Source organism: Nomascus leucogenys, chromosome 18, assembly GCF_006542625.1.
Source record: "Nomascus leucogenys isolate Asia chromosome 18, Asia_NLE_v1, whole genome shotgun sequence".
NCBI classification, from domain to species: domain Eukaryota; kingdom Metazoa; phylum Chordata; class Mammalia; order Primates; family Hylobatidae; genus Nomascus; species Nomascus leucogenys.
In genome coordinates this window covers 87768302-87794812 of record NC_044398.1, presented here as the reverse complement: position 1 = coordinate 87794812, position 26511 = coordinate 87768302, and the positions used below count along the sequence as shown (strand labels likewise).

Sequence of the window (26511 nt, the reverse complement as noted above, 5' to 3'; positions counted from 1 at the left end):
TGGAACTGTTAGAAAAGAAATTTTTTTTTTTTTTTAATCCAGGATTACTGAGAGGCAGTCTGGAGCTGTGGCAGCCATCTTGCCACTATGAGGGAGAGCCTGCTTGAGAATGGAGCCAATATGGAGGAAGGCAGAGACAGAGAGAGAACGATGGTGGGAGATCAGACCCTGCCTACAGGATCCAGCTACATGTCTGGCCTTCTCAGTTCCAGAAACCAATGCATTTCCTGTTGGATTTCTGTCTCTTATACCCTCAAGGATCCACCCTTAACCAGACAGCCTCCTACCCTACAGTAGCCATCTACATGCCTTTCTCCAAAATCTTGATTCCTCCAAGAAAAAGCCCATCTCAGAGAACCAAGACCATGGCTCTTATGATCCCACCGAGCTGTACCTCAAAGATCTCAAATCCAGCTATATCCAGGATCCCCAGGAAGGAAGCCCCTTGCCGATGGGTCTTGTCCAGGGCTTTGTTCACGCGGGTGAGTATCCAGCGGAAAAGGCGCTCATATGTTGCCTTGGCCAAAGCCTCTACAGCAAAGTCAGCCTGCAGAGGGGAACCAGGGGAACCCGGTTATTCTCAATGGGCTCCATTTTCACACAAGCCAGGCGGGTGGTGAAGATTTTTATTCTTGGCCGGGTGCAGTGGCTCACACTGTAATTCCAGACTTTAGGAGGCCGAGGCAGGTGGGTCACTTGAGGTCAGGAATTCAAGACCAGCCTGGCCAACATGGCAAAAACCTGTCTCTACTAAAAATACAAAAATTAGCCAGGCGTTTTGGTGCATGCCTGTAGTCCCAGCTGCTTGGGAGACTGAGGCAGGAGAATCGTTTGAATCTGGGAGGCAGAGGCTACAGCGAGCTGTGATGGCACCACTGCAACTCACCCTGGGCGACAGAGCAAGACTCTGGCTCAAAAACAAAAAACAAACAAATAAACAAAACCTGACATGGGACTTTGAATATTCTAGTATTGAATAAATGAGGGATAAAGAGATGGATGGGTGGACGGATGGACAGATGAATGAATGAATGAATGAATGAATGAGTGAATGAATGGAATGACAGCGGGATGGGTGATGGATGGATGGACAGATGGACAGATGGCTGGGTCATGGACAGATGGCTGGGTCATGGATGGATGGACAGATGGATGAGTGAGGGATGGACAGATGATGGGTGAACAGATAGATGGGCAGAAGAATGGATGGATGGATGGATGAACAGACAGATGAATGAATGGATAGAAAGATGGATGGATGGACAGATACAGAAGCAGACCATGGGTGAATGGATTAATGAATACACGAATGAGTGAACAGGTGGATAGATGGATGAATGGATGAATGGATGGATGGATGGATGGGTGCATGGATGGGTGATAAGTAAATGGCAGGTACATCATTACCTGTTCTTTTGTCTGAGCTTTCTGTACCACATCTCGCCCAACCTTGATACGAGGAGTGAGGATGGATCTGGTGAAATCTGTCACATTAATTCCCATGAGGTGGCAAACTTTCTGAGCAGCTGGAAGGAGAAAAGAAACATTGTGAGTGCATCACAAAAGAAATAGCTTGGCAAGAAGGCACATCACATGGGTATTTGTGATGTGTGAATACACCGGGTTCTCTTGGGGAAATGGGACCCGCTGACCGTGAATAAAGCTTGAAGCGTCCTAAAGGCTGCTGTCATTAGTGGTCACACTCCCTAGTATTTTGCTGAGAGGCAATGATTGGGGTGGGCTGAAGTAGGCCCCAGTTGGGGATTTAGGGTCAGGTAGTTCTAGTTGCAAGTCCCTGTCCCTTCACACTTCCAAGTCATGTGACTTTGGAAAAGCTCTTTACCCTCCCAGAGTCTTGCTTTTCTCAGCTTTAAAAAGGGTCAGCTCTTCGGTACCTTGTTGGTACCCAGGACTAAATAAGGTAAAGTACGTAAACTCCCTGAGATAGATAGGATAGATAGATAGATGGATGGATGGATGGATGGATGGATGGATGGATGGATAGATAGATAGATAGATAGATAGATAGATAGATAGATAGATTTATATATATTTTTTGGAGACATAGTCTTGCTCTGTTGCCCAGGCTGGAGTGCAGTGGCGCGATCTCAGCTCACTACAACCTTCGCCTCCCAGGTTCAAGCCATTCTCCTGCCTCAGCCTCCTGAGTAGCTGGGATTACAGGTGCCTGCCACCACACCCAGCTAATTTCTTTTGTATTTTAGTAGACACAGAATTTCACCGTGTTGTCCAGGCTGGTCTCGAAGTCCTGAACTCAGGCAATCCGCCCGCCTTGGCCTCCGCAAGTGCTGGGATTACAGGTGTGAGCCACTGGCCCCTGAGATTTATTTAATAGTTACTTAGTAAGTATTAAATAGTTACTAATAGTAACATTTATTGAATACTTACTATTCAATACATATTTTTTTCACCCTTCTAGGATATGTGTTGCAGCATTGTTTGCAATAGCAAAATACTAGAATCAACCTAAATGCTCTTCTTTTATTTTGAGATGCAGTCTTCCTGTCGCCCAGGCTGAAGTGCAGTGGTGTGACCACGAGCTGTTCCCTTAACATGAAAATAGCATTACATGCTGCTTTGCATGTGCAAGGCAGAGTAAATAGAGTGATTTTAGGATTTTTTTTCCCCATCTCTTGGCAAGAGCGCTTTTTCATTTCTGTTCTCCTGAGGTCTTTCCTTGGCATCTGGATTCCATTAATTTGCCAGATTTAGGGACTCTAATACATAACAAACACCTGACAATAAAACTGCCACTGCAAAATTATAACTGAGACACTGAACGAGATCTGACCTAACCGACTGAGTCATCTTGCTTCTAACCTCCAAGCTCCACTGAATGATTCCTGGGTGTAAGTCGAACTAACTTTGGGACGAACTTAGTTTACAGTTTTTTTTTTTTTTTTTTTTTTTTTTTGAGACAGGGTCTCATTATGTCACCCTGGCTGGAGCACAGTGGCATAATCTTGGCTCACTGCAATCTCTGCCTCCTGGGTTCAAGCAATTCTCCTGCCTCAGCCTCCTGAGTAGCTGGGATTACAGGCGCTCGCCACCACGCCAAGCTAATTTTTGTATTTTTAGTAGAGATGGGGTTTCACCTTGTTGGCCAGGCTGGTCTTGAACTCCTGACTTCAAGTGATCCACCTGCCTCGGCCTCCCAATGTGCTAGGATTACAGGCATGAGCCACCACGCCCAGCCTCTTAGTTTATAGTTTAAAACACAAGAACCCTTTCCCAAAACAAACCCCCTTCTTGCCTGGGGACTAGACTGCGTTTGTAGGAATAATAAATTAGCCCAAAGATTAGAAATTATGGTTTAGGAGTTCTGTAAGTGGAGGCTACAAGAGTCTGACCCTCCCTAAATTGCTCCTGGGGATAACATCACTATTGTAAAACCTAAGATCAGTGCTCGAGATATTTTTGCGGACCCTGGCACCAGGTGGATCAGCTGACACCACCCAGATGGAGAAACTGGCTCATCTGATCTTATGGCCTCTGTCCAGGAACTGACTCAGGGCAAGAGGACAGCTTCAACTCCCTGTGATTTAGTCTCTCCCCCAACCAATCAGCACCCCCAACTCACTGGCCTCCCCCTAACCACATTATGCTTAAAAAACTCTGATCCCCGAATGCTCAAGGAGACTGATTTGAGTAATAATAAAACTGTTCTCCCGTGCAGCCGGCTCTGCGTGAATTACTCTTTCTCTATCGCAATTCCCCTGTCTTGATTAATTGGCTCTGTCTAGGCCGTGGGCAAGGTAAACCCAGTAAGCGGCTGCAAGAGGTTTGATCAAGGTGGGCTCCAGGGAGCAGGAAAAAGAAACACAATATACAGCCTGGGCCAGGAAATAAGAAACTAAGTTTTGCTCTCAGCTCAGCCACCAACAAGCATAGTGGTAGCCAGGCCATCTTCTCAAAACACAAAATACTGTTTTGAGGGTAGGTTTATCAGATTTAGGGGGAAAATTACAGGATGCTCAGTTAAACCTGAATTTCAGATAAACAAGAATACTCTTTTGGTATAATCATGGTCCAAATGTTACAAGGGACATACTTAACATTTAAAAAAAGGTTTGTTGTTTACCTAAAATTGAAATTTATCTGGACATCCTGTATTTTATCTGGCACCCCTAATTCTCAGGGCAATTGAGGTCTGTCTCCCCAAGACGACCACAGATACCATAAGAAGAGCTACTCTTGTGTCATTTCCTGCTGTATCCCAGTGGCATATTGCAGGGGCTTGAGAAATATTTCTTTAACAAAACAATTAAGTGGAATATTTTAGAAGAGATGGTCCCTCGGGATCTTGTCTGCTCACTATTAGGGGTGGGATGTGATGACTCTTGCCTGTAATCTCAGCATTTGGGGAGGCCAAGGTGGGAGGATCACTTGAGCTCAGGAGTTCAAGATCAGCCTGGGCAACACAGCGAGACCTCGTCTCTATTAAAACTTGTAAAATTTTGTATTTAAAAAAAAAGAACAAATAAATAAAACTATTAGGTTTTTTTTTTTTTTATCCCTGCGATCTGATTCAATAACTTTCCACATAGGGTCTTGAGCACTGAAAAGTTTGAAAAAAGAAAAGTGAGTGATAAGAACCTAGTCCATCTGTTGTTAAAATCCCTTCACCTCGAAAAATAAGCAATGTTTAAATGTCACCCTCCCCACCCCCCCCCAACCCCAACGTCATTGGTCATTGGGAAAAGGTGGCAAGTACCTGTGTTATCCGGCATGGATGCCTGGTCTGTGTTTCTTTCCTTCTTGAAGACGATATTTCCAAGCTGCAGGACCGATGATACCACCTTCAATATGGCTGAGGTGGGGAGAGAAGAGTAGAGCAGACACAGAGGTCAATGCCAAGGTACCCTGGAGTTTTGGAGCCTAAAGCCACTGGGGACCCAGAGCCAGCCTACATCTTTCCTCCAAAGAAACTAAATTCTGAGCTCAATATTTTCATATGGTTGCTTAAAACCTTGCCTTACAATGGAATACCACGCAGCAGGGACTGGCAAATTACAGCCCATGCACCAAATCTGGCCCACTGCTTGCTATTATAAATAAAGTTTTAGTGGAACACAGCTATACTCATTGATTTACATACTGTCTATAACTATTTGAATGCTACACTGGCAGACTTAGAGTTGCAACAAAGATCGTCTGGCCCACAAAAGCTAAAGAATTTACTATCTGACTCTTTACAGAAAAATGTGTTAGCAACCCCTGCCACAGAACAGTGAGAATGAATGAGCTACAACTACCAAAAATCAAAACTGATGTACTGGGGCCAGCACAGTGACTCATGCCTGCGACCCCAGCACTTTGGGAGGCTGAGGTGGGAGAACTGCTTGAAGCCAGGAGCTTGATACAGCCTGGGCAATGTAGGCAGATCCTGTCTCTAAAACAAAAAGACCCCTGACATATCTTCCAGACACAAATACTGAACAAAAGAGGACAGATGGAAACAAGAACCTACTGTCTAAGTCCATATATAGACAGTCCATTCAAGAAGAGGCAAAACTAATCGATGCTGTTAGAAGTCAGGATAATGATTATCCTTAACTGAGGGAAGTTCTTAGAAGGTGCATGTGGGAGCTTCTGTGGGGCTGGTGGCATTCTCTTATTTAAAATGGATTCTAGTTACGCAGACATGTTCAGTTTATAATAATTCTTTGCACTGCACGCTATGGCATACACAATTTTCTACATGTAAATCATATGTCAATAAAAGGATTTTTGAAATAAAAACCCTGTGCTTCTTACGTACTCTGCTGGGTGTACCAGATGCCCATGTTGGGATTAAGAAGATATACATTTGTTTCCACTTGTTGTCCAGGTGTCTCTGAACAAAAACGCTGTGTTCCCAGAATACTTGGAACCTTTCTGACTCATACTCACGACATGTTACTGTTAAAATAGTTTCTATGTCTGAAATCCCCACAAGACAATGAGTTTCTGGAAAGTGCGGGGCCTGCCCTAATCATCTTTGAATTTCCAAAGCCTAGTCCAGGATCCTGATACACATGGGAGGGAGGGAGAGAGACGGATGGATGGTAGGTGGAAGGTGGATGGATGGATGAATGAATAAGTGGGCAGAGGATGTGTTCATGGGTGAGTGGATGGAGGAATGGATGGGTGGGTAGATGAATGGGTGAATGATGGATGGACGAGTATAGATGAATAAACAGAGGATGGATTGATGGATAAATAATGCATGGATAGAGAATAGATGGATGATGGATGGATGGATGGATGGATGGATGGATGGATGGAGGATGGATGGATGGAGGATGGATGGATGGACAATGGATGGATGGAGAATGAATGGATGATGGATGGAGGAATGGATAGAGGATTGATGGATGGATGATAGATGGATGAATGGATGGATGGAAGGATGATAGTTGGATGATAGATGGATGGATGGTGGATGGATAGATGGATGGATGGATTGACGAATGGATGGAGAATGGGTGATGATTAACACAAATTCTTGGCTTAGCTTAACTCAGGTACAAATAACCCAGAGTTCTGGCTTCAAATCAGTCACTATGTTCCAGGAACAAAGCCTAGAGATCCCAGACTTTTCTGGTTCCTCAGGCCAAACCAGACATTACAAGGCCCTTCACAACAGCTATTCTCACGCCATGGGGTCCCTGGCCCAGCTCAGCAAAAGGACCCAGCTGCTGACCACCCACCCATTTGCTCCCACTCACTATGGCAGAAAGCCTTCTCCCCAAAATGAATGAAGCTGCTGTTGACAGGGCTTGGAAACACACTTCCTTTTAACCATAACATCTATGAAAGAGTCTTTGTAAACTATGAAGAGTTGCACTCACAGTTTTAAAAGTGTCAATTTAAACTAAAGATTGCTGAAATGCCTGCACAGCCCAGGCGAGCCGGCCAACTCAGGGTTTACTCAGTCTTGTCACTGCAGAAATTGGGGGCCAGATAATTCTCTATTGTGGGGAGCTGTCCTGGGCATCATGGGAAGTTTAGTAGCATCCCTGGTCTCTAACCACTAGATGTCAGTGGTGGTTACCCCGACAGAGTTGTGACAACCACAAACGTCACCTGACACTACTAAATGTCCCCTGGGAGGCAAACTCACCTCTGGCAGAGAACCACTGTTCTAAATGAACAAAGCCAACTAATGAGGACTGTGGGGACCCAACGAGGCCACAAACCCATCTGAAGGGGCCAGCAGCTACTCTGTCATTGCCACAGGGGATATAAGCCCAGTGTTGCTAGAACTTCTGATTTTTCGAGATAATGGAAACCCAGAGGTTTTATGTGAAGTCTACCCATGGGTTTTTTTTTTTTTTTTTTTTTTTTTTTTTTTTTTTTTTTTTTTTTTTGTGAGACGGAGTCTTGCTGTCACCCAGGTTGGAGTGCATTGGTGCAATCTCGGCTCACTGCAACCTCCACGCTTCCCAGGTTCAGGGGAATTCTCTTGCCTCAGCCTCCAGAGTAGCTGGGATTACAGGTGTGTGCCACCACACCCAGCTAATTTTTCTATTTTTAGTAGAGACAGAGTTTCACTATGTTGGCCAGGCTGGTCTCAAACTCCTGATCTCAAGTGATCCATGTGCCTTGGCCTCCCATAGTGCTGGGATTGTAGGCCACAGTGCCCGGCCTACCCATATTTAAACTTTAGGAACCAATTTTTAAACATTTTGAAGGTTGTAGTGGCCGATCTCTCCTGTAGGCTCAGGAACCATTGGTTTGCACTTTCTGGTATAGTTAATGTAATTCCAGAAATGACAAAAGAACACCACCACTCCCAGGCCATAAGAGATGAACCTTGGGGCACAGTTAGCAGACAGCAAAGAAGTCAACCAGTGAGGAGACACAACACAGCAAGGGTGGTGACGGCTGGCAGCATCCTGGTGCACTGGTGCAAAGCATGCACTCTGCAGTTAGAGTCCTGAGTTCAAATCCCAGCTTTGCTTCTTATAAATCTCATCATCTTTGAATTTCCAAAGGCTAGTTCAGGGTCCAGATACACATGGGGAGGGAGGGAGATGGATGGATAGCAGATGGAAGGTGGATGGACAAGTGAATGTATAAACGTATAGAGGATGGGTTCATGGATGAATGGATGGGTGGGTAGATGGATGGATGGGTGACGGATGGATGGGTGATGGAAGGATGAGTAGAGGATAGATGGATGAATAGAGGATGGATTGACGGATGAATCATGGATGGATAGAGGATAGAGACTCTACATGAGTCTCAGTAAGTCCCATGAGCCTCAGTTTCCTTATCTGCAAAACGGAGATGGTAACAGTAGTACCTACTTCATGAAGTTTAGGTCTTGTAAGATGCTGAGCAAGGGTCTGGCCCAGTAGGTGGTAAAGAGTGGAAGCCACCTATATTAGGTTGATCGTTGGTCTTTCTAAAATATGTCCACCTGGAACCTGTGAATGTGGCCTAATTTGGGGGGTTACACTTATTTTTTTTTCCTTTTTGTGGAGAACGGGGTCTCACTATATTGCCCAGGCAGGTCTCAAACTCCTGGGCTCAAGCTATCCTCCTGCCTCTGCCTCCCTGAGAGCTGGGATTACAGGCGTGAGCCACCGCGCCCAGCCTGAATATGGCCTATTTTGGAAAAAAAGGTCTTGCAGATGGAATCAAGCAAAAGATCTCAAGATGAGATCATCTCGGAATAACCTGGTGGGCCCTACATTTAATGTCAAGTGTCTTTATGATGGACAGAAGAGAAGACCCACAGGGTAGAATGCCACATGAAGAATGAGGCACAGACTGGAGTGAGACAAGCCAAGGAAAATCCAGGAACAGCCAGAGCCACCAGAAGCCAGGACAGAGGCAAGGAACAGATCTCCCTCAGTGCCTTCAGAAGCAACAACCCCTGCCAGCATCTTGTCTTTTTAAAAAAAAAAATTTTTTTTAATTTTTAGTAGAGAAGGGGTCTTGCTATGTTGCTCAGGCTGGTCTTGAACTCCTGGCCACAAACGATCCTCTCGCCTTGGCCTCCCAAAGTGCTGGGATTACAGGCATGAGCCATTATGACTGGCTCCTGCTGACACACTGATTTCAGAACCCTGGGCTCTAGAAATGGGAGAGAATAAATTCCTGTTGTTTTAAAACATCAAGTTTGTGCTAATTTTTTACAGTGGCCTTACACCTCTCTTCTTACTGAGGAATAAGAAACAGGACTTTCCAACACCAGACATGTGTACCACCAGGGGTACACAGGATGGACAATTTAGGTGATTTTATTTTTCATCTTAAAAATATGTTAGAAACAGTATAACCAGGCCAGGTATGGTGGCTCATGGCTGTAATCCCAAGGATTTGGGAGGCTGAGGCAGGGAGATTGCTTGAGGCTAGGAGTTCCAGACCAGCCTGGACAACACAGCAAGACCCTGTCTCTACAAAAAATTTAAAAATTAGCCAGGCATGGGCCATGTGCAGTGGCTCATACCTGTAATCCCAGCACTTTGGGCGGCTGAAGTGGGCGGATCACAAGGTCAGGAGATTGATACCATCCTGGCTAACACGGTGAAACGCTGTCTCTACTAAAAATACCAAAATAAAATTAGCCAGGCGTGGTGGTGGGCACCTGTAGTCCCAGCCACTCGGAGGCTGAGGCGGAAGAATGGCATGAACCTAGGAGGCGGAGCTTGCAGTGAGCCAAGATCGCAACACTGCACTCCAGCCTGGGCAACAGAGTGAGACTCCATCTCAAAAAAAAAAAAAAAGAAAATTAGCCAGGCATGGTGGCGCATGAGGGTATCTTGAGCCCAGCAGTTCAAGGCTGCAGAACCCAATGTGGTGGGAAAATCCTGGTCTCCCCTGGTCACTTGGAGCCTCATGAAGCTCCAGCCTGGAGCCTGACCCACCCCCTTCTCCACAGGCCCCTTGATGGAGGGTTTAGACGTAGCTCTTGGTTTATAAATGGGGTTGGTGTACACTTGGGACTAAGTTGGCTCCCATGAGAGTTGGTCATTTGAATGCCATCATCTGAATGCTTGCTCTGTATACCATCTGCTCCATTATTTCCTTAACCATTTTCTTTAAATTTACTTCCTTCTCCTTCCTTACATTCGTTTTAATAGAAAACTTTCTCTATCTTAAGTGAAAAATCATCTTCACTTGCCATAAATAGATGGCAATTATAAATATAAATACAAGGAAAACAGTATTAGCAAATTCTAGCTAGATGCTTGGGCCTGCCAAAGGTGCTGGGCCTGGGGTCTGGTCTCTATGGTTAAAGGGGAAATTGGCAAGTGCCAATGTACAATGAGAACACTGGGAGCTGGGCATGGTGGCTCACACCTGTAATCCCAGCACTTTGGGAGGCCAAGGCAGGCTGATTGTTTGAGCCCAGGAGTTCAAGACCAGAGAATACTGGATAACATGGTGAAGCCTTGTTTCTACCCACCCCTCCAAAAATCAAACCAAAACAAAACAAAAAAACCCCAGGCCAGGCGCAGTGGCTCATGCCTGCAATCCCAGCACTTTGGGAGGCCAAGACAGGTGGATCATCTGAGGTCAGGAGTTTAAGACCAGCCTGGCCAACATGGTGAGACCCAGTCTCTACTAAAAATACAAAAAAAAAATTAATGGGGCATGGTGGTGGGCGCCTGTAATCCCGGCTACTCGGGAGGCTGAACCAAGAGAATTGCTTGAACCCGGGAGGCAGAGGTTGCAGCGAGCCGAGGTCTTGCCACTGCACTCCAGCCTGGGTGACAATAGCGAGCCTCCATCTCAAACAAAACAAAACAAAAACCCTAAAATCAAAAATTAGCCAGGCGTGGTAGCACATGTCTGTAGTCTCAACGACTTGAGAGGCTGAGCTGGGAGGACTGCTTGAGCCTGCAAGGCAGAGGTTGCAGTGAGCTGAGACTGCGCCACTGTACTCCAGCCTAGGTGACAGAGTAGCGTGATCTCGGCTCACTGCAGCTTCGATCTCCTGGGCTCAAGCAGTTTTCCTGCCTCAGTCTCCCAAGCTGGGACTACAGTGTGCACCACCACACCCAGTTAATTTTTTGTATTATTTGTAGAGAAGGGATCTTGCCATGTTGCCCAGGTTAGTCTCAAACTCGAGCTCAAGTGATCTGCCTGCCTTGGCCTCTCAAAGCGCTGGAATTACAGGCGTGAGCCACCATGCCCAGCAAAACAATTTCAATGGTCTCATTGTTTTCTTTCACAAGGACAGACGATGATTTAATAAACCCTCTATCAATCAACCTATTTTAGTTTGTTCCAGTTTTTTTCTATTTTCTTTATTTTTTTTGTAGAGACAGAGTCTCACTATGTTGTCCAGGCTAGTCTCGAACTCCTGGGCTCAAGCAATCCTCCTGCCTCAGTGTCTCAAAATGCTGGGATTACAGGCATGAGCTACTGTGCCCAGCCTGTTCCAGTTTTTTATTATTTACATAAAACTATACTGAACAGTGTAGTACATTAAGAAAAAAGGATTTGGTAAATTCCTGGCACACAGCAAATACTTAACCATTGTTCATTGTTATTTAAAAGCAAAATTAGAAGCAAAACTGACCCCTGTCCCAAATAAAATGAATCATTCTTGGAGAGCCTATGTCATTCAGACAAGGAGGCTATCAGCACTAGATTCTGATGTGGGACCCTGGCCAAGACCCACACACACCATCCATTTGTCAACTGACCCATAGAGCCTTATTTTTCTAGACCCCAAGTTATCTTCGGAGGAGCTGCCCCTCCCCTTATGCAGCATTTCAGCAACCTCAGTGCTATTCTGGGGCTCCAAATGGGTGTAGGCGTGGGAAGGAAGGGAAACTTTCCACAGTTCTGTCCTGGTGTTCCTGAAAGAGATTAAACTTGAACACTGAGGCACATCTAACCCAGAAGGAAAATCGTTTGTGGAAACACAGTGTCCTGACCAAGAACTTCTTCTTGAGCTGTCCTGTTGTGTTTCTTGGCCATTGGTTGGATGATTTTGATCAATATCAATTGATCACCAGAGCAACCCCTCCAGGAAGAGCCTGAGTAAATCCACTGCCTCGATCACTCCCCCTCCCCTAAACCCTGCCCCCATGTTCCTGATGAGGCCAACATCTCTACCTGCAGCTCCAGGAATCCATTCTTAGGGACCATAATGAAACCACCCTGTGCTTTCCACAACCCTGCCTATGCTGCATAGCTCAGGAATGTGCACATCAACCTAAGCCAGCCAATCAGAGTCAATGACACTCCGTTAAGGAACTTAAGCCGGGAATCTACTCTGTTCTTTGGATATAAACCCAAAGAATATAAGGGCTGGAACCCAGCCATGTTGCTGTCAACAAACTGCATCCTATAGAGAAACAATGTAGTCAAGAGAGAGATAGAAGACAATAAATTAGGTTATAGAAAAATGTTTTGAACACCTAGATCTCACTGTACCTGAAGCTTGATTTCCTGAACTGGTTTTTTTTTTTTTTTTTTGAGATGGAGTCTAGCTCCATCTCCCAAGCTGGAGTGGAGTGGTGTGATCTTGGCTCACTGCAACCTCTGCCTTCCAGGTTCACGGAATCCTCCCACCTCAGCCTCCTGAGTAGCTAGGACTACAAGTGTGCACCACCAGCCCTGGCTAATTTTTTTTGTATTTTTTGTAGAGACAGGGTTTCACCAAATTGACCAGGTTGGTCTCGAACTCCTGACCTAAAGTGATCCGTCCACCTTGGCCTCCGAAAGTGCTGAGATTACAGGCCTGAGCCACTGTGCCCAACCTCCCTGAACTTTTCAACATTGTGAGTTAGTCACTTTCCCTTTGGTTTAAGCCAGCTTGGGTTACTTGCAACTAAAAGAGCCCTAGTTATGCAGCCACTTTTCTACAACACAAACAAACCACCTAGAATAAAATTCATTTTCCTCCTTTTTTTTTTTTTCAATGGAAGGTGGGGAATTCAGAGAGCAGAAATCTGTCTTGACTAGAGAAGAATTCTTAACAGGTTCCATTGGTATCCAGGCAGGCTACCCTCCAGACTCAAGGTGTGAGGCTTACACAGCTGCTCCTCCTCGCTGAAACCCATGATCGCCATGGCCTCCACAGTTTCCTGGAACATCTCATCATCCTGGGCTGCTGGGATGGGCACAAAGCCATTGGAGAGGAAGGTGTAGTTGTTGAAGCCCTCCAAAAGCAAGTCACCTAGAAGGGGAGGAAGAGGGGTCAGGGTCAACAAGACACACTTCTAATTTCAACATGAGATGGAGATCTGGTCAAGGGTCTGGGCTATCATAATTCCTTTCCCTTTCTCAAGGCTTGGACCATTTAAAACCCTCATGCGTCGTCATGTAGACAGCCTCACCAACCACTGCCAGCCTTGCACAGTGGTGCAGGTTGTGCACTGCTCCAGTGACTGCAGCTGACACCCAGCCTTGGTTGTGCTTGCTAAGCCACAATCCCTGGCACGAAGTTACATCTACCTGGAGGAAGGGATGCCTTTACCTCAATTGTCCAGAGGCACCCTGCCTTCAGAGACAAAGCTGTCAGAAGAGTTAGATCAACCTTTACTCATTTTTTTTTTTTTGAGACGGAGTCTCACTCTGTCGTCCAGGCTGGAGTGCAGTGGCGTGATCTCGGCTCACTGCAACCTCCGCCTCCCAGGTTCAAGGGATTCTCCTGCCTCAATCTCCCGAGTAGCTGGGATTACAGGCGCCTGCCACCACGCCCGGCTAAATTTTGTATTTTTAGTAGAGATGGGGTTTCACCATGTTGACCACACTAGTCTTCAACTCCTGACCTCAGGTGATCCACCCACCTAGGCCTCTCAAAGTTCTGGGATTACGGACACGAGCCACCGCACTGGGCCTTATTCATCTATTTATAAAATTTTTATCAAATTCAAACAGGCACGAGTTTTAAAAATCAATTACTACCAAAGGTTTATAATGAAAAATAGCATTCTCCTGTCACATCCCTTCTCCAACTCCTACCTTACTCCATAATACCTGCTTTTATCTCTTTTAGCTGCTTTTTTTCTGGCAGTTACCACTATCTCTCTGTAGAATAGGCTTGCTATATACCCTAGCCTATTATAATGTATATACCATTATGTATTATATATAATAGGCCAAGGGTTCCCCAACCCACAGGCCGTAGACCAGTACCAGTCCATGTTAGGAACCGGGCCGCACAGCAGGAGGTGAGCAGTAGGTGAGCGAGTGAAGCTTTATCTGTTATTTGCAGCCACTGCCCATCGCTTGCATCACTGCCCGAGCTCCGCTTCCCATCAGATCAGTGGCAGCATTAGATTCTCATAGGAGCACAAACCCTATTGTGAACTGCGCACGCGTGCTCCTTATGAGACTCTAATGCCTGATAATCTGTCACTGTCCCCCATCACCCCCCGATGGGACTGCAGGAAAACAAGCTCCCAATGATTCTACATTATGGTGAGTAGTATAATTATTTCATTATATATTACAATGTAATAATAAAGTGCACAGTAAATGTAATACACTTGAATCATCCCCACACCATCCCCCCCACCCTGCCCTCCCAATCTGTGGAAAAATTTTCTTCCAGGAAACCAGTCCTCAGTGCCAAAAGTAACAGGCGCTTTTGGCCAATTAGAAGACCAGCGGCAAAGCACAATCGCTGTAATAGGCGATTTCCGGATATGTCAAGTTTAGATAGTATCTAGTGACTTCCTGCTATGGTAGGCAAAAATGCAGCTTTCTTATACTACCTTTCCTTTCCCCCAGCTATTTTTTTTTTTTTTTTGAGAGGGAGTTTCACCTTTGCCCAGGTTGGAGTGCAGTGGTGCGATATTGGCTGCTCACTGCAACCTCTGCCTCCCAGGTTCAAGCAATTCTCCTGCCTCTCCAGTAGCCGGGATTACAGGTACCCACCACCACGCCCAGGTAATTTGTTGTATTTTTAGTAGAGACGGGGTTTCATCATGTTGGCTAGGCTAGTTTTGAACTCCTGACATCAGGTGATCCACCCGTCTCAGCCTCCCAAAGGGCCAGGATTACAGGTGTGAGCCACTGTGCCCAGCCACCCCCAGCTAGTTTTAGTTGAATCAATATATGAGGCTCATATCACAGGTTGGCAAATCTGGTCCCCTGTTGTTTTTGTAAATAAAGTTTTTTTGAAACACAGCTGCTCTGATGTCCTTGTTTATTTCTCATGGCTGCTTTCTCACTAGGCAACAGAGTTGAGTAGTTGCAACAGAGGCCATCTGGTCCTTAAAGTCTAAAATGTTTACTACTGACGCTTTAGTGAAAAGTTTGCCAACTCCCTTTTTATATTATGACATTAATTAGATATTCTCTGTAAAACGGTATCCTATGATTACATTTCCTTTGTTGTAGTTCAGCTTCTCCCCCACCCCCAACTTTATAATTGCCTTTCTTTCTCCTGCACTATTTGCTTTTATTATACCCTCCAATACATCAAGGATCCTCTTCCAGATCAATCTTTAATTAGGATGGATTCGGTTATACTTTTGGAGAGACGTCAGCAAGATATTTTTCTTTTAAAATAAAGGTCTTTTGGCCGGGCGCAGTGGCTCACGCCTATAATCCCAGCACTTTGGGAGGCGGAGGCAGGCGGATCACGAGGTCAGGAGATCGAGACCATCCTGGCTAACATGGTGAAACCCCGTCTCTACTAAAAATACAAAAAATTATCCTGGCGTGGTGGTGGGTGCCTGTAGTCCCAGCTACTCGGGAGGCTGAGGCAGGAGAATGGCGTGAACCGGGAGGTGGAGCTTGTAGTGAGCCGAGATCGTGCCACTGCACTCCAGCCTGGGCGATAGAGTGAGACTCTGTCTCAAAAAATAAATAAATAAATAAATAAAATAAAATAAAATGTCTTTTATGGGTCAAGTCACTTGGAAGCTGCTTGATAAACTCGAAGTTAAATTGACCAAAGACACCAGTTAACTCAAACTTTTGGATTAACTTGAAATGCCTGATTGAAGTCACAAGGATTGAGGTCTTTGCCAAGACTTCATTATCCCGAGTTTGGACGCATTTAGGAATATTTGGTTCTCTCTAAAAGCCTAACATCTTTCCAGTTCTATCATCTAGAATACAAAGGGCCCCTAGGAATTTAGTTGTGAGCCCTATACTTGCCCATTTCTGGAAGACCAGAGGCAAAGCACAAAACTGGAACCCAAGATACCAGACAACCAAACTGTTTTCTTGGGTGCCAAATAAAAGGAAGAGGAATGTCAACATTTTTCCCTGGCCCATTCCACAGGGTCCTGCACTGTAACTGCTAATGTACCATGTTTGCTGGTACATGAAAAATCCATTCAGCATTCCCCCTTTACCAAAAATTGCTCCACCTCATATCCTATGTTCCTGAAAGCCAGCCATTAAGGAAACTTATTTTTATTTTTTGAGACAGAGTCTCACTCTGTCACCTAGGCTGGAGTGCAGTGGTGCAATCTCAGCTCACTGCAACCTCCACCTTCTAGGTTCAAGTGATTCTCCTGCCTCAGCCTCCCGAGTAGCTGGGATTACAGGCGCCAGACATCACACCTGACTAATTTTTGTACTTTTGGGGAGACAGGGTTTCACTATCTTGGCCAAGCTGGTCTCAAACTCCTGACCTCAGGTAATCCGCCCGCCTCTGCCTCCCAAAGTGTGGGATTACAGGCATGAGCCACTGTGCCCCACCCTGGAAATTTAAAGAATGGATAATGCCACCCCCTAGTGGCTGAGCTCTGCAATACACTCCGACACAGCGAAGTTCTGAGCTCACACAGATCCTTTTGGTAACTGTCTTTACCAAAGTAACTAAGCTTGGGCCACAAAACAGATGGGAAGCAAAGTCTGTATTGTTCCCATAAAATTTCAGACTTCAAACTTATTACTAACATGTAGACTCTACTATGTACAGATAGTCACTGATCCATTCCTTTTTTAAGCTATGTGATTTGTATATATTTTTAAGAGTAAACAACTGCATGTCCAGAACTCATAACTTCCTACTGGAGTTTGGTATACAGTGTATTGTATTTACATAAAAATTTTTTTTCTCTACAACAGAGGTCAGCAAACTTCTGCACACTGCCTGTTTTTGTAAATAAAGTTTTATTGTAACACAGTGATGCATCTGCTCTCACTGATTTATGTGTTGCCTATGTTCATTGGTTTATGTGTTGCCTGTGCTCACTGGTTTATGTACTGTCTGTGCTCATTGGTTTATGTGTTGCCTGTGCTCATTGGTTTATGTGTTGCCTGCGTTCACTGGTTTATGTGTTGCCTGTGCTCATTGGTTTATGTGTTGCCTGCGCTCACTGGTTTATGTGTTGCCTGCACTCATTGGTTTATGTGTTGCCTGTGCTGGTTGGTTTATGTATTGCCTGTGGCTGCTTTTGTATTACAATGGCAGAATTGAATAGCTGTGACAGAAGCCACGTGGCCTGCAAAGCCTGAAGATTTACTATCGGGCCTTTTACAGAAAAAGTTTTGACCCCTGTTCTACAAAGTCACTGGCAAAACATGTATAATGAAAAATGCTTAGTCCCGCTGCCCCTGCAAATTCCTTGTAAAACCAGAATGAATCTTTTATATTTGCAAGTTTTATAAATTGGCAAGTAAGGCAAATGTCTTTCTCCCTTTCCTTGAAGGCATAGATTGTGTCTAGCTGGACTTGATGCTCTCTGGTCTAATTAGACATGAATCATTAATGATCTAACGTCTAATTGGAGTTGATGGCTACTATGTCACATAGTAGGTGCTCAGTAAATGAGAATGACTGAACAAAAGCCACACTCACTCACTGGGAGGAGATGAAGAATTGCTCATCTGTCACTCACAGACATGGTCCTTTCTGGCAGGATCTGAGACTGTTTTAATAGTCAATCCCTTAACCCCGGATTCTGATGAAAGGGAAGGCTCAAGCCATCCAATCACACGTCATTGCTAGTCACTTACTCTTCATCTTCTCCTTGGCTCCAGCAATCATGTAGTAAAAGATGTGGAATGTCCTCTCGTCTCTGGCTTGGCGAATTGCCCGTGATTTTTCTAGCAGATCTGGTTTGGAAGGAGTTAGGGATTCTAGGAATACTGCGGGTGTTCCTCTGGTCTTCCACCTCCATCCCCGTCACACCCAATTCACACGGGATGACTTTCCAGTTCCGTCCCAGCAATCGGTAAAGTCTAACTTTGACCATAGCCTCTGTGGACAAATGGAACCACTGGGTGCTGCCAGCAGACTTCAGATGCAAAAAGAAGGGAGGGGAATAGAGTAAAAAGAAAAAGCATAAAAAGACCCCAGGAAGATGGTAATGGTAATGAGACATTCCCCTAACAGCCATCACCAGCAAGTCTTCTTTAAAATGAGCTGTCTTCAGACATTATACAATACAAATAATGACATCCTCTATGATTCTATGATTTATGATTCATTCCTATGTGAAACGATTGATATAAATTGTCTCACTGAAGCCTCACAAAGCATGCGGGGAAGTAAGTGCAACTATTATCGGTGTTTTCAATAAGGGGAAACTGAGGCTCAGAGAAGGTAAGTCCTTTCTCAAGATCATACAGCTAGCAAGTGGCAAAGCTGTCTTCCATGCCCTCTGTTCCAAGAGTGGGGTCTGATGGGACAGAGAGAGAGACCGTAAACATGCCACACTAGTTAATTTCAGGAGAGCTGCTCCGCCATGGGGGGTGGCAGGAGGGAGAGCAGAGGGGAGGGCAGGTGACGGTGGCATGGAGATCACAGGGTCCGGGGTGATGGGAGAGGGCAGCTGGGAGGCTGGGCTACTGTACTGGGTGGATTTCCACAGCACTAAGCCTGATGGTGCAGGATGATGGGGCTAGATCAGCAGACCTTGTCTTGTTCAAGTCCTAAAGCCAGCTAGCAGTGCCTGGGCTACCACAGCCCATGTCCAATCTGGAAAGCAGTGATTCTCAGACTTTCTCATGTATACACACACACACACACACACACACACACACACACGCACGTTTGAGCCAGAGTCTCGCTCTGTCACCCAGGCTGGAGTGCAGTGTGCGATCTTGGCTCACTGCAACCTCTGCCTCCCGGGTTCAAGTGATTCTCCTGCCTCAGCCTCCTGAGTAGCTGGGACTACAGGTGCATGCCACCACGCCTGGCTAATTTTTGTATTTTTAGTAGAGATGGGGTTTCACCCTGTTGGCCAGGCTGGTCTTGAACCCATGACCTAAAGTGATCTGCCTGCCTTGGCCTCCTAAAATGCTAGGATTACAGGTGCATGCCACCACGCCTGGCTAATTTTTGTATTTTTAGTAGAGACAGGGTTTCACCATATTGGCCAGGTGGTCTCGAACTCCTGACTTCAAGTGATCTGCCCGCCTCAGCCTCCCAAAGTGCTGGGATTACGGGCGTGAGCCACCGCGCCTGGCTGAGATGAGATGTGTGTTTCTAAAGAGCTCCCCAGTGATGCTGATGCTGCTGGTTTGGAAACATACTTCGAGAACCACTGATCTAAAAGGAAGGCTGAGGCCAGAAGGACGGGGCTATGCCTGGGGCTCGCTCTAAACACAGGAAATGAATTGCTGAGAGCTGTGTGCAGGGCTGCAGGACAAGAGGGCCCTGGCTCTGGACTTGACCGAAGCCTGGCAGCCCTCCCAGCTGCAGGGTGGGAATCCTGGCTGGTTTGGGCAGATTAAAGTAGAAACGTAGACAACACTAAGTTAACACAATAGCCGCCACCTGTGAGATGCTCACTTTGCGCCCAGCACTGTACCAAGGGCTGTGCATATTATTATGCATATTATTTCATTTAACCACTGCACCAGCTCCAGAAAGTAGGTGCGATCACCCTCATTTTACTGAGGCAAAACTGAGGCCCAGAGAGCTTCAGTCATTTTCCCAAATCCCCACAGCTTAGACAAGTACAGTGGAGAGGAGGCCACTCCACAACCCACCCTCTCATCCAGGGCACATAACGTGGATAAACGGGACCACTAGGTGCTGCTAGAGGACCTCAGGTGCAGAAAGAAGCTAAGTCAGCCCCCGAGGTCCTATTCATTGCCAAGCATGTGTTCCACAGGAAGCTCCGAACACGCAACACCCTTGAGCCCTAGGGCTGCCTGCAAAGCTCCCGAGGCTGATCAGTCAAGGAACTCTAGACCTGGTTGTTCCCCCACGTCCAGAAATTTCTAACTTGGCTCCACCTCACCACTCAGATTCATGAAAGAGACACTCTACTTGTTCCTTGCGATATCAGCATTCTTCTGGGTAAACTCTGTTTTCATCAATTTCCTACCCAAGAAGTGGAGCCGATCACAGACCAACTCTCTAACAGGACAACAGGTCCAGAATTTGGCCTCGGACAATGGCTGAATAAGAATGAAGCAAAGATCATACAACAGACACTACGTAGCCAGCCCTTACTCTGCACCTTGCATGGTGCCTAGAGTTTTATATGAGTTCATTCACTCTATTCTCACATTTCTATGAGGCAGGTACCATTCATTATCATCCCCATTTTGCTGATGAGGCAGACAGAGGTGGAGTAACCAGCCCAAGGTCACTCAGCTAAGGGACAGGTCATTTGAGCATCACATGCAGGCTAGGCTGCTTGTTTAGGGTTCAAACCAGGGGTCCGTTCCACACATGTATAACCACTGCACCACAATGCCTGCTGTTAAGGAGAGATTTGTTCTGGAAGAAACCTAAGAGGCTGGAAAGACAGGGGTGGCTCTTGGGCTCTCCCAGCCTCTGGGCAGGAGATTGGTAGGGGGCAGGGGTGCCCGTTTGGCCCAGGCTCAGGGAAAGGATACAGGTCTCAATGTTGGCTCCCACGATGTAACCTGTGACGTCAAAGTTGATGCGGATGAATTTGCCCTGCCAACAGGAAAACACAGTTCAGGCTTTGCTGCCCAACTTCAGCCTTTAACCCCACGCTGTGGGCAAGCAGGAGGGAGATGTTACAGAGGATGGGAGGGGGGGCTGGGGGGGCGGGGAGATTCTTGCGAACACTCAGAACCCCATAGGTCAACTTGTCAGGCGGAACCAACATCTGATGAGCTGAAACCACCCCAGGCCTGAAAGCAACAGAACGTAAATGTAAAACAGAACAGAATGTAAAACATGTTCACAGATCAATTTCATTTGGCTCTTGCAATGACCATAGTCCATCATGGCTATTCCCATTTTAAAAAATTTATTTATTTATTAGAGACAAGGTCCTGCTCTGACACCCAGGCTGGAGTGCAATGGTGCAATCACAGCTCACTGTAACCTTGAACTCCTGGGCTCAAGCAATCCCCTTTTCCCCATGACCTCACCCTCCCAAGCAGCTAGGACTACAGGCATGCGCCACCATACCTGGCTAATTTTTAAATTTTTTTTTATAGAAATAGGATCTCACTGTGTTGCCCAGGTTGGCCTCAGACTCCTGCACTCAAGCAATCCTCCCACCTCAGCCTCCCAAAGTACTGGGATTACAGGAGTAAACTACCACACCCAGCCTACTATCCCCATTTTAAAGCTGGGAAAACTAAGGCTAAAAGAGATCAAGTGACTTGTCCAACGTGACATTGCTCCTGAGAGGTAGAGCCCTAAGCAGAAAGAAGCTTTTTCCATATTCAGGGGCTGGAGGGCTCCCTCCCCAGGCCCCACCCTGCTCCAAAACATGCTGCACCCGTATCATCCAACTATGGCTTAAACCTTCTCTGTGGGACAGGTGAGTATGCATTGGCCACACTGCCCAAGCAGGCCCTGTGTAGGATGTCCTTTAGGCAGGAATGGCTCGTGTCCCTGGCCCTAGAGGCTCCACAAGTATCTCCAAAGATGGCCCTATCTACCTGCCTCAGCTAAGCCGTGAAACCAAGGATGGAACCCAATCCTCCATCTGTTGGCATCAACCCTTTTCCTGTTTCCTCAATAGGCGAGACAGGCTTTCATCCTTTTCCCCCACCATGACATAACGTGATGGGAAGTGTTGGCGCGTGTGGACACGATCCCCTAGGCTTGACAAAACCTTGACAAAACCTTCAAACTTTCCCCACTGGGAAATATGCAGTAGAGTGATTTGGGATGACCATATCCCAAATGGAGCCAGGGAGAGCCGGCTGGTCACAGGCAAGGCCCAGGCACCTTTCTTCACTCTCCTTCCCAAGACGGCAGGGACGCCAGTGAGTGGAGGATGTTTTTAGGGATTTGTCTTGCACGTGCTTCCATTTATGACAGGCTAGAAACATTGCACTGAATTGGAACATGCAAACGCAGTGCTTCTCAGTGGAGGCGGCACATCTGCTATGGAGATTTTGGAAATCGGTGGAAGTGATTATTTGGCTTGTCACATGATGGTGGGGGCCACTGTTGTTAGTGAACAGTGGGGCCAAGAATATTTTGGGAGTCCTGCAATGACCTGGAGAGTCTCTGATGCCAATCCTCATCTATATCCCTTATGACTCTTCCAATGTCTCACCTGACACTCATGGAGGTAAAAATCTGTTTGTAATTAGCCAGGCTTAGAACCTAACCTTTATGACTTTAGATTTTTATTTTTATTTATTTATTTTTTTTTTTTTAAGACAAGAGTCTCACTCTGTCACCCAGGTTGGAGTGCAGTGGTGTGACTTTGGCTCACTGCCACCTCCATCTCCCCAGGTTCAAGTGATTCTCTCACCTCAGCCTCCTGAGTAGCTGGGAATACAGGCATGTGTCACCGCGCCCAACTAATTTTTGTATTTTTAGTAGAGACAGGGTTTCACCATGTTGGCCAGGCTGGTCTCAAACTCCTGACCTCAGGTGATCTTCCCAACTCAGCCTCCCAAAGTGCTGGGTTTACAGGTGTGAGCCACTCTGTGCCCGGCCTAGATTTTTATGCTGTTAAATAAAAGCATTAACAAGTGTTTAAAATTTTGTTCTAATACAAGCATATCCCATCTGTGTCACTCTAGAGAAGGTTGTTCTTTGGTTCAGCACTTCACTGAGAGTCAGTTGCCATTCTGGAAAATCCCATACCAACATCATCAGTGCCTGAACTTGACCCTTTTCCTTGTATTTGTAGCTGTCGCAGTGGATAGACCTAAGCGTCTGTCTCTTACTGTGTCTTCTGTTGGTGTGGCCTGGCCCAAGCATTGATATGCTGAAATGCACTTTATTTTATTTATTTAATTTTTTTTGTAGAGATGGGGTTTCTCCATGTTGCCCAGGCTGGTCTCAAACTCTTGAGCTCAAGTGATCTGCCTGCCTCAGTCTCCCAATGTACTGGGACTACAGGCATGAGCCACCTCACCTGGCCTGAAATTCACACTTTTATTAGGAATTGTCTTATGTTATTTCTTCTTCATATTACAGTTAGGGCATTATGCTGATGTGTATTCATCTAATACGTGTAGGAGGTGATACTATCTATGATTCTAATTTCGGGTGAGGAAAGGAGACATTATGTAATTGTTACTAAAATGGACCTTGGGGATCACAGGGTCAGGAACCACCATGTGAATATGCTCAGCAGAGCAGAGCTTTCTGCAAAGAGTCTTTCTTTCACTGGGCCCCATCTCAGTGAGCAACAGTTCACAGACCCCCTACTCCAGGAATGCAGAGGCAATTTTTCCTTCATCTTTTCTCACTAAAATATCTTTCTGACGCTCCTACGGAGACAACCGCTTCTTTTGTACAATAAAACCATTTTTGTCTACGTATCATCAACTACCCACTTTCAGAGTTCCCCTGCCCCTGTTGGGCTCAGGCAAAAACCTGCTTTGGAGCCTGGGGGAGTGTGCCTGGGAAGGTAGTACCCCCTACCTCACTTATTGTCTGTTCTTCAATTGGAAGAACCAGCTTCATGAAGGCTGGAACCATCGCAATCCTGTGAGCCTTGCTCAGTGCCTGGTATACAGCAGGCACTTAATAAAAACAGCAAATGAGAAAAAACAAAGAGAATGGTGGTACATGTAAAAGTGCCTACCAGAGTAATCGCACACAGTAGGTACTTACTAAATATTTCTTGGAGGAGGTGTGTGCCTGGTACATAGTTGGCACTCAATTCATGTTTTGTTACATAAAATGGTATTGGATGTAAGGGTCTAGCACATACCAGGTGCTCAATAAATAATTTTTTAAATTTTATTTTAATAATAGAGATGTGGTCTTGCTTTGTTGCCCAGGCTGGTCTAGAACCCCTGGGCTCAAGTGATCCTCCCACCTCACTGTCGCAAAGTTCTGGCTATTACAGGTGTGAGCCACTGCACCAGGCCGATCAATATTTGTTGAGTGAATAGTGAATAAATGAATGAACGAATGAGGGTGTGAGACGCAGGATCCCTTGCAAGATTGTGAGGTACAGCCCATCTCTCCAGGGTCAGACGCCCCTCCCACCTCTGCACGCAAACACTCTGCAGCCCCAGGCAGGACATGACATCAACCCTTTTCTGGAAAACTCACGTGGCTTTGCTACTTACAAATCGTGAGGAGTTGTCGTTCTTGACTGTTTTGGCGTTGCCGAAAGCCTCCAGAATCGGGTTTGCTTGTAGAAGCTGCTTTTCTAGCTCCCCCTAAAATTCATTCACATCTAGTTATTGGAGAAAGCAACCCAGGTTCTGACAGTTCTACCTTGGATGGATGTTGTCACAAAACTCTGCCCTTAACCCACAGGTTCTCTCCTATCTCCTAGCTCCTCTTAGACCCTGATGCTAATGTCCAGATTTACAGGAGGATTTCAGAAGAAGAGAAGCAACTGTCTGAGCTCTCTAACAGCTAGGACATCTGCTCCCTAGGAAGGTCACTTTTTTCAAGACTAGGGCCTGCTCATCTGTGCAACATCACTGCCACTCAAAGCCACTGCCTTGTACAATGTCAGTGATGTCATTTACATCATGATGAATGGTGCCCCCTCAGAGTTGTGCAGTGCACCACCTGCCCCACTGTACATGGCAGTCATGCTGCTGTTCATGTTTAACAAGCAGCCTTCTTCAAGCTAAACCACTACAATCCTCCTTCTGATTATTTTAGTGCAATTTTTTTTTTTAAGTTGCAATTTTTCCTCTCTCAGGACAGGTTTTCTGAAGTCTCCCACAGCAGGCAAGTAAGGGATGCACAAAACCCACCAGGAATCCTCTTAGCGGACTGCAGAATAAAGCTTCAAAGCAGGTTGCCTGAGCTCCATTCATCGGGTTAAAGGCAGCTGAGACTGTACACAGCCCACCGGCCCCCCTCTGCGGGGTTGCCTGTGCACAAACGCGGTCACGTGATTAATCATGGCAGGAAAGGGCCAATGTGGTAAGTTAAGCTGGGAAAGCAAATGAGCTGCTCTTGGCCTAGCCCTAAAACATGGCGGCTGCAGATGGGCCCCGAGGCCTCCTGGCCCTGGATTCTGGGAGTTTTTCTCCTCGTCCTCCCTCCAGCTTTCCCTTCCTTATCTTTCCAGGCAGCAGGGCTGGGCTGGACAGGAGCTGGGAAAGTGTCTAGAGGGGACAAGGATGGGCATGGCTTCCTCCTCATTCCTCCGCATGCCAGGAAGGCATCAGGGTACCTGGTCTACAGGACAAAGCAGGAAGCTGCTATTTGTTTCTGTTTTTATTTGTCCACACATTCTCCTTTTTGTAGCTCCCAGAGAAAGATGAAGCAAAAGACTCATCTGCATACAAATCTCAGCCACAAGTGGAATCACCACAGCTGAGACCGGTGGAAATTTACCAGGAGCACCGTGGGCCTTTCTTTGTTGGTGGGAAGACGACTAAACGAATAACTTTTGTTCACATAAACTTGGGGTCTCCATGCTCTCTGAAAAAGGCTCCCTTTCTAGAAAGGGGATTCTAGCAGGTAAAGTTGAAAAGTCTTGGCAAGAGAGCTTTAAATGGGGGGACCTGGTTCAAACTGTTCATTTTATAGATGACGAAACCGTAGCCCCGAGAAGTTAACTGACTCGGCCAAGGTCACACAAAAGCAGATCCCAAATAAGAACTGTAATTCTCCTTCTGATCTGCAACACGGTCACCCAGGGTCTAACTAAGATGGACTGAATGATCTTTTTGGGAGCCAAGGAAGACACCTGTGGGTTTCTTCTAGGCTGGGACCCATACGTCAGCCCCCCAAGCTCTGTGTTAGAGATGAGTTTACATATGCACAGGTCCAAGCAGGACCAGGTTATGCGTTGCGTAGCTGGGGCCTTACCGCGCCACCAAAGCTAGTGCATCGCGACCTCCAAGACTGTTTCTGGAGGCTTGAGTCAAGCAACCAGCATGCAAGAGACAGACACGCACTGCACACGCATGCACAGGGACACACTGGTGCACCAGGGACAGGGCTGGGGGAAGAAACTTAGGGATGATGGCAGGGAGAGAAGAGGGAGGCATGCCACAGCTGTGCCATCGACTGTCCATCGAGCCAGGGAAGCTTTGGGGCCTGACAGTCCTAAAACACTCAGCCAGATGGGACAGACGTCTCTGTCTAGGTTGTTCCAGTCAAGGGTACCAGGAGTGGATGCTTTGAAGGGTGCAGGGGTTCATTCTGAACTGGAGAAATCCATTTCAGGCTGGAGCGCAACCCTGGGGATTCCAATAGGCGTCCCGTGGGTGGTAAATGCACCCCCACACCCTTCCCTG

At 46.3% G+C, this 26511-nt stretch overlaps 1 protein-coding gene across 5 annotated transcripts in view; it reads right to left on the bottom strand.

Moving 5' to 3' along the window:
• Positions 1–26511, bottom strand: part of MYH11 (myosin heavy chain 11) — a 155982-nt gene that overhangs the window by 57233 nt on the left and 72238 nt on the right. For all 5 annotated transcript variants that reach the window (XM_030798022.1, XM_030798026.1, XM_030798025.1 and 2 more), the window contains 7 exons: positions 24370–24462; positions 20737–20800; positions 17899–17997; positions 13007–13150; positions 4736–4831; positions 1408–1526; positions 395–547 (listed from right to left, as the gene is read on the bottom strand). In XM_030798022.1, the coding sequence (XP_030653882.1) occupies positions 395–547; positions 1408–1526; positions 4736–4831; positions 13007–13150; positions 17899–17997; positions 20737–20800; positions 24370–24462 (768 nt within the window). The remainder of the gene's footprint in view (positions 1–394; positions 548–1407; positions 1527–4735; positions 4832–13006; positions 13151–17898; positions 17998–20736; positions 20801–24369; positions 24463–26511) is intronic.